The sequence below is a fragment of the Mobula hypostoma genome, chromosome 5 (assembly GCF_963921235.1).
Source record: "Mobula hypostoma chromosome 5, sMobHyp1.1, whole genome shotgun sequence".
NCBI lineage: Eukaryota > Metazoa > Chordata > Chondrichthyes > Myliobatiformes > Myliobatidae > Mobula > Mobula hypostoma.
In genome coordinates, this window is record NC_086101.1 from 166,414,864 (window position 1) to 166,428,429 (window position 13,566).

At 37.7% G+C, this 13,566-nt stretch overlaps 1 protein-coding gene across 1 annotated transcript in view; it reads left to right on the top strand.

The window, feature by feature from the left end:
• Positions 1–10,069, top strand: part of LOC134347149 (uncharacterized) — a 35,586-nt gene extending 25,517 nt beyond the window's left edge. Inside the window, exon 9 of the mRNA XM_063049340.1 lies at positions 5,407–10,069. Within this exon, the coding sequence (XP_062905410.1) occupies positions 5,407–5,649 (243 nt within the window). The 3' untranslated portion in view covers positions 5,650–10,069. The remainder of the gene's footprint in view (positions 1–5,406) is intronic.
• The last annotated feature ends 3,497 nt before the right edge of the window (positions 10,070–13,566 follow it).

Below are 13,566 nucleotides of genomic sequence, written 5' to 3' on the forward strand. Positions count from 1 at the left end.
AGGCAGTTGTTGGCTCAATGCTCAACCCAGCACTGAATGAAAGTGTGCAAGGAGCTGGCTGGATTTGAACCTGGGACCACTCTTCTCAAAGTCTGGTACAGATGCCACTACATCACCAGCCGGCACAAAGATACTTTGATCTGCATAGTTATTAGATCACAGACTCAACCTGACTTGTTGAGATTCAAATAGACAAAGTTTTCATAGAAGGGAAGAGAACTGAACTGAATTCTACACCTCAGCACTCAACAATGCAATTCCTTTGCACAAGGCCTTCAGAGGAGAAATTTTGAGAGTGCAGAGTTTGTATGCTCCTGTCAGGATTAAAGGCAAAGTGAATAAGAATAAGGAACCTTGGTTCTCAAGGGATATTGGAACTCTGATAAAGAAGAGAGAGATGTATGACATGTATAGGAAACAAGGAGCAAATAAGGTGCTTGAGGAGTATAAAAAGTGCAAAAAAAAACTTAAGAAAGAAATCAGGAGGGCTAAAAGAAGACATGAGGTTACTTTGGCAATCAAGGTGAAGGATAATCCAAAGAGCTTCTACAGGTATATTAAGAGCAAAAGGACAGTAAGGGATAACATTGGTCCTCTTGAAGATTAGAGTGGTTGGCTATGAATGGAATCAAAAGAAATGGGGAAGATCTTAAATGGGTTTTTTGCATCTGTATTTACTAAGGAAACTGGCATGGAGTCAATGGAAATAATGCAAACAAGTAGTGAGGTCATGGAACCTATACAGGTTGAGGAGGAGGAGGTGCTTGCTATCTTGAGGCAAATCAGAGTAGATAAATCCCCAGGACCTGACAGAGTATTCCCTCGGACCTTGAAGGATACTAGTTTTGAAATTGCAGGGGCCCTGGCAGATGTATTTAAAATGTTGGTATCTATGAGTGAGGTGCCGGAGGATTGGAGGATAGCTCATGTTGTTCTGTTATTTAAAAAAAAGGCTCTAAAAGTAATCTGGGAAATTATAGACCGGTAAGTTTGACATCAGTAGTAGGTAAATTATTGGAAGGAGTACTCAGAGATGGGATCTACAAGTATCTGGATAGACAAGGACTTATTAGGGAGAGTCAACATGGCTTTGTGCATGGTAGGTCATGTTTAACCAATCTATTGGAGTTTTTCGAGGAGGTTACCAGGAAAGTGGATGAAGGGAGGGCAGTGGATGTTGTCTACATGGACTTCAGTAAGGCCTTTGACAAGGTCCTGCATGGGAGGTTAGTTAGGAAGATTCAGTCGCTAGGTATACATGGAGAGGTAGTAAATTGGATTAGACATTGGCTCAATGGAAGAAGCCAGAGAGTGGTAGTGAAGGATTGCTTCCCTGAGTGGAGGCCTGTGACTAGTGGTGTGCCACAGGGATCAGTGCTGGGTCCGTTGTTATTTGTCATCTATATCAATGATCTGGATGATAATGTGGTAAATTGGATCAGCAAATTTGCTGATGATACAAAGATTGGAGGTGTAGTGGACAGTGAGGAAGGTTTTCAAAGCTTGCAGAGGGACTTGGACCAGCTGGAAAAATGGCAGATGGAGTTTAATACAGACAAGTGTGAGGTATTGCACTATGGAAGGACAAACCAAGGTAGAACATACAGGGTAAATGGTAAGGCACTGAGGAGTGCAGTAGAAGAGGGATCTGGAACACAGATACAAAATTCTCTAAAAGTGGTATCAGAGCTAGCTAAGGTCGTAAAGAGAGCTTTTGGTACATTGGCCTTCATAAATCAAAGTATTGAGTATAAGAGTTGGAATGTTATGGTAAGGTTGTATAAGGCATTGGTGGGGCTGAATTTGGAGTATTGTGTACAGTTTTGGTCACCAAATTACAGGAAGGATATTAATAAGGTTGAAAGAGTGCAGAGAAGGTTTACAAGGATGTTGCCGGGACTTGAGAAACTGAGTTACAGAGAAATTTTGAATAGGTTAGGACTTTATTCCCTGGAGCGTAGAAGAATGAGGGGAGATTTGACAGAGGTATATAAATTGGTATGATGGGTATAGATAGAGTGAATGCAAGCAGGCTTTTTCCACTGAGGCTAAAGAACCAGAGGACATGGGTTAAGGGTGAGGGGGGAAAAGTTTAAAGGGAACATGGTGGGGGGGGCTTCTTCACACAGAGAGTGGTGGGAGTGTGAAATGAGCTACCAGATGAAGTGGTAAATGCGGGTTCACTTTTAACATTTACGAAAAATTTGGACAGATACATGGAGGGATATGGTCCAGGTGCAGGTCAGTGGGACTAGGCAGAAAAATGGTTCGGCACAGCCAAGAAGGGCCAGAAGGCCTGTTTCTGTGCTGTAGTGTTCTATGGTTCTAAATGTTAATTACCCAACTTTTGTGGAATTTGTACATGGAAAGAATAAAAAAAACATATTCTGGAATACTTAAATATGAGTAATCAGTGTACCCAGCAATTCTTCTGATGCTTTCGGATTCAGTATATTGTTGAAAAGCCTTATCACTTTAGAATGTGCAGTAAATTAAATTTAATAAAAGAGCTGCCAGAGCAAGAAGGTGAGTGTTGATGCTATAAGGCTGTGACAGTTGATGAGAATGAGTAATATTGATTTTTATTTAAAGATATTCCATTTAGAGAAAGATATGGACACATAAAGGCCCACACAGTGTGTAAAATAAAATGTAATACCAATTCAACTCGATGCAAAAGAACTATGTTTAAAATTAGAAATTCAGCTTTGCATGATAGCGCCCACCACCTTTGTCTAAAGGGCCATGAGAAAGTCCCATAAAGAGCGACCATATCAAATGAATTAATGTGCATTCTCACTCCTGGTTCTTTAGTTCTAATTTTGTTCTATTGCATCATAATTTCAATAGAATTAGATGAATTTCTTAAATATAAATATTATGGCAGAGACTTACAATCATTGTTAATTCTGTAACATCTCAAATACTCCAGCATTTTCATTCATTTTCAGTTTGTGCTGCAATAGCAATTGAGCAGCACAGCAAGGTTTACATAACTGTTTCTAATGTCATGTGACCACAATCCATGGCATGGCTTCTGTCCACTAAGTTTGGTACTAACCAATTGTTCTTTCACCCTGTCTCCAATCTTGCTAAAACCTTTTGGTCTAGGTGAATTTATAGTGGATTCCAGTTAATTGGGACACATTGGGTCCAGTACATTTTGACCCCTTTAAGCTAATGCCCCAACTAGCCAAAGTTTCATAAAAACAGTTAAAAAGATACAGAAAAGACAAAAGACATACTGAGTAAAAATTATGTATTTCATGAAATATAGAGCCAATTAGAACACTACTGATAATACAGTACTATAGTTTTAGGAACTAATAGTTTCCGACAGTAATTCCTCCAGTGTACGCTGCTGTGTTCTTTTGACTGTAAATGAACAAATTGGCGCAGGCATCTAGATAACGGACTGCCTTCATATGCTTTTGATTATTGCATCCTCCAAATCTTCATTTTCATTGTAAGATTCAAGATGATTGTCTATCTTCAAATTCTTCATTGTTCCTAACTTGAAGCAGTGAAATTGTTTCATTTTCACTCTGTGCCATTTATATCCATCTCCAAGCCTGAATGCTTGAAAAGGCAGTGAGCAAAATAGTTCTGAATTGTCTTACTGCTCATTTCTCGCTAACTATCACTGACAGAAATCACTGCTTTTTGAACACGAACATGAGCAGCTGATACTATTTATAAACCGTTCCCTCTAAGCACGGTATATTGTCTACCAGCTACACACAACTGACACTGGTTAGAAACTGTTTGGCAACAGTCTCCTGTCCCAATTAGCGACATTGTGTCCCAAATAAACAAAGGGAATCCTGGCTATTTTGATTACTACTTGTTCTTTAATAGTTGTCCCAAATAAGTTGCTGCCCTGATTAACCAATGGCTCATTTAACTAGAGTCCACTGTATTTTGCAAAAGGGCTCTGCACTGACTTCCCCTCATCAATGCTTCAGCTATACTTTGGTCCACATTCCAACGTAAACATATCCACTTTTTTTATTTTCAAAAAGACGAGTGTTTCAGTGCCAGTTGTGCTGTGAAACTGATTGTAACCTCCTATTGAGATTTTGTGGTGTCTGTGCTTCCTAATAATGGCAGCATACCGCTGCCAAGATGAGTGGCTGAGAGAGAGAAAATATAAACTTCCAGCAGCAAGATCACTAAATGCACTCCTATGTCTAGATTGTCTTCTCAGTATTTTTAGGTCTAAATAAATTTGTTTCTAATCTACACCACGATGCCTACAGAGTAAATAATGCTGACTGCCAAAAGCAGTTCATCATTCACACACAAACATAATCCATCAAAGTGTGAAGTAAATTTATATAGGTTTATAGAGGACAACTTTCTAGGCACTGCACTATTTTGTTGAGCATTTGTTAAATGATTGTATAGTATGTCGGGCCAAGTCTTCTAATCAGAATTGTCTCTCAACTAGTCACTGTTGGTATATAAAGTGGAATGTGGACGCATTGATATACAGGGTAGTTGTAAATAGTTTTGATGTTTTACTGTATTTCTTGTAACTTAAATACTGGAATTTGCCTTCTGTTCTAATACCAGACTTTAATTTCCTTTTAGATGGATATGTAGATGGTAAATGGTCTTATGATTTACAAATCATAAATCATGGTACTGGAATTTAACCAATGTAAACCAATGTTAACTTGTATTTCCAAGTTCCTTAACTTGTATTTCCAAACCTGGCAATTGCATAACAAAGCCAAAGCATTTGTAAGGGTCTCGGCCCGAAACGTCGATTTACCTCTTCCTCTAGATGCTGCCTGGCCTACTGCGTTCACCAGCAATTTTTATGTGTGTTGCTTGAAATTCCAGCAGCTGCAGATTTCCTTGTGTTTGCATTTGTAAGTTGATTTGTTTGCACCAGAGATAAATTTTCCAATTAATGAATCACCACAACTGCCTATTTCTACCTCTAATGTTGCCTGCATTTGCCCATCTCAGTTTATCTGCTATCGAAAATTTTGTCCACTGCCTTATTTCCCTTGGACTTCACAGTGCAAAGTTCTTCTGGTTAACTTTTTGTGTCCCATCTTGTTTTACTATTAGTGTTCATATAGCTCTATTAGTTGCTTTAGCCCCAAACTTCCAAGCTCTCTATGGTCCTTCCATCTTGACTCTGACCTCCCTGACAACAATCCTTAAGACCAGGCTTCAGTTCAACCATCCTGCTTTGCTCCCTGTAGTCTGTTGACAAAAATGTTTTTTAGTTTTGCTCTTGTTAAGAACCTTGGGGTAATTTATTTGGTTACATATGTAAATTAAACATTAATAAAAGTTAAGGATAAATAGCCTCATGAACATAAGCATTTCTCTGCAAAAATGGAAAATTAATTTATGCACTTGGTGAAAATTAATTATTTCTATTTGCAGGCCGACCTAGCAGTATCAGGGCATGATCTTCGCTGCTACCATGACATTGTTAGCTACTGGCGATTCCGATGCCTTCCTCCAACAAAACGGGGGATTTTGAAAATATTTGGGTTAATAAAAGTCCACGACATCTCATTTTACCTTCAATATTATAGCCTGCCTGTAATTACAGCATTGTGCACACCAGTTATTAAATTATTACTTGCATTAAAGGCAATCTACACCAGGCCATATGTCAGCTAAACACTGTAACCATTTTAATTTTCATCCATATCAGAATACTTTAATATGTAAATATTCTATCCGTTTTATAATTTAAATTACTAATCATACTTTGCATATTAGAATAATGTTGATATTAAGTCAGTTTAGAACATCTTCATAAGCAATTTGCTCTATAACTGGTTTGTATATGAGATGATCTTTCTCAAGGATGAGTGTTTTGGTGCATTTTGTCAATGCATTTGTTGAAATGTAAAAACTGTTCTTGTAAATTATCATGATTTTATAGTTAAGTGGGTATAATCATGGCTTGCACCTTGCATAGACATATAATAGATCATTCAGTTGGGTTGGGTCTGATCATACCTCAACTGCCCCATCTGCCTCTGAGCTATGTAAAATAGTGCATCCTTGAATTCACCATGTCAAAACATAATGATAATATGGCTGTTACTTTATGTACTAGAACTTAAGGATTGAAATTTGTGTAATTGGAGCTGCTCCTACAGGAGAAGTCCACAACTACTTTTTAATTTCAGGTCACAGGTTTGGAAATGTGTATTCTGCTCAAATCACCAAGTTGAGCCAGAGAAATGGGAGGCATCCTGGTTACATATCTGCTATAGCTTCTGCATACTTAGTAGATTTTAATAGTAATCAAGAAAATAAAGGAAACTGCAGATAAAGGAAATCCTTGATAAAAATGAAATGCTGGGAAAGAACAGCTGGCAGCATCTGTTGAAAGGGAATTAATGTTTCAGATTGATAACTTTTCACTGAAATATTAACTTTGTCCACACATGCTGCCTGACCTGCTAAGCATTTTCATTTTGTTAGTTATTCTAACGTAGGGTGTGAACAATGCTAAGTAGATGACGATTCAAAACTGAGAAGTTTGAACAAAAAGTGTTACAAAAGCAGTTGTGTATAAAAGACGTTACAAATAACCTATTACTTTGATTTGAGAGTGAACAAATCCATCTAGAAATCCATTCAATTGCTATTCAGTAGTTTTCTTTTTCCTCTGACCTGCTGTTCCATTGCAGGAAAGACTTAACGCAGTTGAATACTTCTTGATCAAAACAAGTTGAGTTAATAAATGCCTGAGAACTTGCGTGGGTGGAGAGAAAGGCCTATTTATTGTTAACATTAAAACTTCACCACAGGTTTTTACGGAGAACCATAATTATTTTGTATCTTAAGTGTCTATATAAAAATTCAGATGGTTAGGATAGAAAATGTGCTACTTGAGCTTAACAAAAAACAAGACAAAAATAACAAAATGGTGGAAGCATTCAGCTGGTCAGGCAGCATCACTGGAGAGAGAAAATTATGTTAGTGTGAAGACTTTGCATTGGTATTAGAAAAGTATGAGTGTCTTAAATTAGAGAGCATAGGGATAGAGAGGGAAAAACAAGGAATTGACTATGACAGGTATATTTGGATTTATGGATGGTAGAAAAGGATGTAAGAAACTGCAGTTCCATGCATCCTTCTCAAGATAAATTCTTGGGTTTAAAGAATTCTGGACAGAATTTCAATCTGAAAGAAAGGTAAATACTTTTCTAGCATCCTTGTTTGTTTCAGATTTCCAGCTCCTACTGTGTTGATACCTCACAGTGCCCTCATTTTCTTTCTCCTGTTTGCCTCTATCATCCTCTACTTGCATCACACCAGCTATAATCACATCAGGTCAGCTTCAATTAACAAACCTTCATCTGCTCTCAGCTGGCACTACCACTGTCTATCAGACAGCGTCTCAATTGCCACACCATTTGTGAAATTCCCTTCAGTCAACCCTTCCCATCCCCTGTAAACTAAAACCTACTTGTTTCCGTTGTACTGAAGAACAGCAATCTACCTGAAACATTAACTCTTCCCCTGCACAAGTGCTTCCTAAACTGAATATTTCCTGTTTTTGCTGATTTTTAAAAAAAAATATTTCAATTTGTGCATTTTTATAGCCCTCACACATTAACACATTTTTAGGTTTAAGTTGAGGGGAGATTGTTGTGGGTGGAACCACAAAAGGCTGATTGTAATGGAAACTGTAAGGAGCAGCACAGGCACAATGGGCCAAATTGCCTTCTGTAAATTTGGACATTGCACTAAATGATATTCACAAAGTGAAAGAGGAAGATAATGCAGGATAATGTCTGCTAATTACTGGTTCTTGAGCTTTTAAAACTCTTAAGGGAAATGTTCCAAGTTATTCAGCATTTTTTTTTTTTTAAAAGGCTAGATGTTGACAGTTTAATCTGAGGCTAAACATTTTTCTTCCCAGAGTTTAAAAAGTAATCTTTTCCTCCTTGTCCACACTCAAAAATCAATGTCCTATCCTACTTTTTATCTTGGGGCCCTGCAATCCCTTACCTACATAAATCAGAAGTAAAATTGGGAGGCAGGTATAAAATCTAATTTTAATCTGATCACTGCCAAACTTAATCTGAGTCCCTGTATGATCCAGTCAAGTCTTAATGCAGACATAGTGGACTAAAGGGCCTATTCTATGCTCTATTGTATGGAAGCAAAAATCTCTGAAGCGTGTAACTACTGATCAGCACAGGTCTTATCAGTGATAAACTGTCTTTTTGACTGGCATATACGCAATAGCCTGAATGCGAAAAGAATTTTGTTTTGGGTAGTTAATGAAGAACAACTCTCTCAAATTAGTTCAGTTTCAATTGCAAAGTACATAGGTGAAATAAAAATCTCAATATTCAAACTACCTCCAAAGTGATTGAATAAAGGGTTACTTTTAAAAAGGATCTACAAGTTCTGCTACATTTAGTTTTTGACTAAATTTTAACAAAATTTTATGTACAGTCAAAAAATTCTGCATTTATTGTTGAAACATTGCACTTCTGGTAATTTGGCTTCTCTCAATTCCAGCATCTCCACTATTGAAAGTTGTTGCATTTTATAATGAACTAACCACATTAAATTTTCACTTGTTTTTGTTCTGTTGATAGGATTGTTAGTAATAAATTGAAATTACTGCCAGATCAAGGTTACTAACTTCACTTACATTCTACTGTATCCGGAAATGAGGTACATTAATATATACCTTGAATGGCAACACTGAGAATTTAAAAATGTCCTATACTTATATTAATGGAAAGTTGTCAGACAAAAACTATGATTGTTCCTTTACTTTGTTAATAAGTACAATCCAATCCCTCCATATATAATTATTGAAAGTAGGTAGCCAGTATGAGACTGGCAGAATAATAAATCAACTCTTGGCAGCCATTTGATATCAATTATAATGCAAAAAGCTCAGAGAAGATAGGTTCTAAATGCAAAAGTTAATGCATTATGAATCATGGAATTGTTATTTTACTGAAGGCAGCCAGGAGGCCTCTTGAGCATCTGCAAGAGTAGGGACAGAATCTATGGAAGTTAGATAAACTGAACTAGTACAGGTTGACCTTCACTAATCCGGCACCATTGGGACCTGAGGAGTGCCAGATTAGTGAAAATGCTGAATTACAGAAGGATCACATTAAGCATAAACAGTGCCGGATTATCGAAGGAACAAGATTACAGGTAGTCGGATTAGTGAAGGTGGACTATACTTATTTTCATATTTAAAAAGGTAATGAAAACAAAGGGAACTATAAAATGAAGTAAATATATTAAACCTCTATCTAATAAATGGGATAAGAATAGCTTTATGACGTTCAAAGCCAAATAGAGGTAGGAATGGTCATTGTTAACCAAAAGCTGCAATTGTTGGAAATCCAAAGAAAAATTAAAATTGCTGCAAATACAGTAAGGCAAGCAACACATTTTTTGCGGGCAGCAAAAATTACATTTCAGGTCATGAAACACTACCCCTGAAACTTAATACATTTGAATTTTCATAAGAACTGGAAATTTTTTTTGAAAAAACCTTAACTTGAAGCAGATGCTGTCTGATCCATTGAATAGTTTAGGCATTTTCTGTTTTTATAATACTAATGACTTTTATAAAAATAACCGACGCATTTTGACTATTTAATGATGATCCTTGAAGGTTGGGGGGGGGGGGTGGAGAGAGAGAGAGGAGGGGTACTGTAATAAACAGTATGTTCATCCATTTAATGCAGTATAGTCCCAGTGTTGGAGAATGTGAAAATGCCAGTTGCATGAACAATGTTCTAAGAACTCGACTAATATATTCATATTTGCACACTAGTATCAGAATCAGATTTATTATCACTGGCATGTGATGAGAATTCAAATAAATTACCCATTTATGTCATTTCCTTGTCCTTTTAAAGAATTATGTTTTACATTGCAGTTCTAAATGTAAAATGAAGAAGAGGAGCTCAATGGCTGTACTCTTCACGTGAAGTGCCAAATCTTTAAAGATGTTGCTGCTACAACTTTACTGCTCTTATGTAACAATGTTGCTAAATTGAAAATCTTTTGATTTATTTTGTATAATAAAATACACTATCAGCTAATTTTCAAAAACAGTCTAATCTTCCTTGGTTGTATGAGAAATCTGAATGTACAAACACTTAAAGTGAAACAATCAGGCCACAGCGCACAACTTGAATGAAAAGTAATTAATTCTAAGGATTTACGCAGCAGTTTATTTTTCAGTTAGATGTTCCTTCTAAACATGCTGACTGGTACTTCATTTAGTGTCACAGGCTCAGGCAACAGTGCAATAGTAAAGTATTCAATGCAATTATATTATATTAATCAATTATTTGTCCATGTTGATTGAAGGTAAGTCGTAGACTTATTTGCCCATCAGTCAATGGCGGTACAGGGACCATCTCAACACCGTATTTAGGATACTTACGTGCAGCATTAATCTTAGAATTTTCAAGCTTTATTATTAGCTCCTGAAGTTCATGGTTGAGATTTTGCAGTTCTTGAATTTCCAGGATTGTGATATTACATTCCTTCACACTCATATCTCTTTCACGAGTCACTGAAGCTAATTCTTCTTCAAGTACTTGCAATCTGTTAAATATAGTCACAAAAAAAAGCCTTGACATAATTATATAAATGCAGTATTAAACATGCTAATTGTGAAAAAGTAATTGAAGGGGAAGAATGTTAGACCAATATCAATTTTATTAATTCTTTCTTCCCTATTTAAAGTTTCTTCATTTGAGAGTTCATTTCATGTGCCTAGATTAATGATAGAAGAAACAAGACCTTCAAAAAGGAATTAGATAGTAAGTGGCCTGATTAGTGATTAGGCAGATAACGGCAGAATCAATGGTGTGAGGAAAGTTGACCCCAATGTCACTGGAGGTGATTCTGAGAAACAGCATTTAGAGGACTGGTTATTTATTTAGTGATTGAGATACAGCATGGATAACCCCCAATGTAACTAGTCTAATCACAGGGTAATGTACAATGACCAATTAATATCCAACCAGTATGCCTTTGGACTGTGGGAGAAAACCAGAGCACCTGGAGGAGACCCACACAGTCATGGAGAGAACATAAAACTCTTTGCAAACAGTGGCAGGAATTGAAGCTGGATTGCTAGTACAGTAAACTGTTGTGCTAACCACTACTCTACCATGGTGATTAAGAATAAACAGCATGATTTTGTTTGTGGGAAATTGTGTCTCAGAAATTTTTGTTTTTGAAAGAGGTCAGTAACCTTGAGGATTGACTAAGGCAGGATGGTAGACATTGTCTATCTGGAACGTAGTAAGGCTTTTGAGAAGGACAGACATGGTAGACTGTTCCAAAAGGTGAGATCACTGGGTGAGCTAGCTAACTGGATACAAAATTGGCTTGGTGGAAAGAGTCAGAAGATGGTGGAGAGCCATCTGTTGATTGTCCAGAGTTGTACTTCAGCAATTGATGCTAGGTCACTGTCATTTGTTACATATATTAATGAGTTGGATGAGTAGGTGGCCTGATTAATAAGTTTGTAGATGATATCCAAAACTGGTGGCATATTGGACAGTAAGGAAATTGTCTATGGTTACAACAGGATTTAGATCAAGTAGGAAAGTAGGCAAAGGAGTGGCAGGTGGAGTTTAACTCAGACAAGTGTGAAGTGATTTGTTTTGGGATGTCGTCAGGATGTCAGGATATACAGTGAATGACAGGCTGAGAATGTTTTTCAACAGAAAGATTTAACAGTACAGGTGCATAGTTCCCTTAAAATGGTGACATAGACAGACAAGTTGGAAAAGATGACATATGGCACATCTGCCTCCATTGAATACAGTGATGATGAGTCAGTGTACAGGAGTGAGACAGAACACCTGGTGAGTGGTGCCATAACAACTTCACACTCAATGTCATCATAATGGAACCATATTCCAGCTGTAAAAGACTTGTGGGACTGCACTTGGAAAATTGTATGCAGTCCTGATTACAATATAGGAATGATATAGTTAAGTTGGGGTGCAGAAATAATCCACAAAGATGTTGCCAGAACAAGAGAACTTGAAATATAGAACATAAGTTAGTACAATACTGAATCAGGCCCACAATGTCTGCACCAAACACAATGCCTCTTCTGCCATGTACAGGATACTAATCTCTCCATTTTCTGCCTATTCATGCTTCTAACAGCCTCTTCAATGCTGCTATCGTATCTGTTGTCATCACTAGCCCTGGCAGCCCATTCCAGGCACTTACTATTCTGTGTAATAAACTTGCCCGCATATCTCCTTTAAACTTCTCACCTTAAATACATATACTTGCCCGCACATCTCCTTTAAACTTCTCACCTTAAATACATATCCTCTGTCACATGTTTACTGTGGGAAACAGATTCTACTATCTACCCTATCCATGCCCCTCAGAATTTCATACACTCCCTTCAGTCTCCAACCAAAGTTTGAAAAACCAGAGAAAACAACCAAAGTTTGTCCAACCTGTCCGTGTAGCTCATACCTTCTAATGCAGGTAGCATCCTGATAAACCTCCTCCCTCCCACACCACCACTTTTCCAAACCATCCAATATCCTTCCTGCATGGGGCAACCAGAATTGCACACAATACTACAAGTGGGCCTTACCAAAGCTTTATATACATTTGTACTTGCAACACGACTTCCTGAATCATACTCAAAGTTTTGACCAATGAAAGTGGCAAAGAAAGCAGGCTATATGTCTTTTTTACCATCCCATCTACCTACATGGCCACATTCAGCGAGTTATGGACTGGAACTCCAAGATCCCCCTGTACAAAGTTGCTAAGGGTACTATTGTTAACTACACCTCCCAAAGTGCAACACCTCACACTTGCTCAGATTAAACTATATCTGCCATTTCTCTGCCCATATTCTGCAGTACCCTTTGACAGCCTTCTACACTGTCTACAACTCCAGCAATTTTTGTTTTAAAGTTACTAACCCACTGATCTACATTTTCAATCAAGTCAGATGCTGTATATATCACATGCAGAGGTCCCAGCATCAATTGTATGAATATCGTTTGATGGCTCTAGGCCTGTATTCACTGGAATTTAGAAGAATAAGGGAGTTCTTATTGAAAGGCCTCATAGAGAGGACAGTGAGAGAATGTTTCCAATAGTGGCGGGCGGGGGGGAAGGGGGTGCTCTAGAATCGGGGGACTCAGCCTCAGAATACAAAGATTTCCCTTTAGCACAGAGATAGGAAGGAGCTTCTTTAGCCAAAACGTAGTGAATCTGTGGAATTCATTGCCATAGACAACTATGACAGCCAAGTCATTATGGCAAAAGTTGGTAGTTTCTTGATTAGCAAGGGTGTCGAAGGTTATGGAGAGAAGGTAGGAGAATAGGACTGAGAGAGATAATAAATTAGCCATAATAGAATGGCACTGCAGAGTCAATGGGCTGAATGGTCACAGAACTCCAGCCAGGTGAGAGGGGGAAATGTTTAAAGACTTGCAAGGCAAGATTTATTTCTAACCACTGGGTGATTAGTGTCTAGAATGCACTGCCAGGGGAAGTGAGGGAAGCAGATATGATAGCAATGTC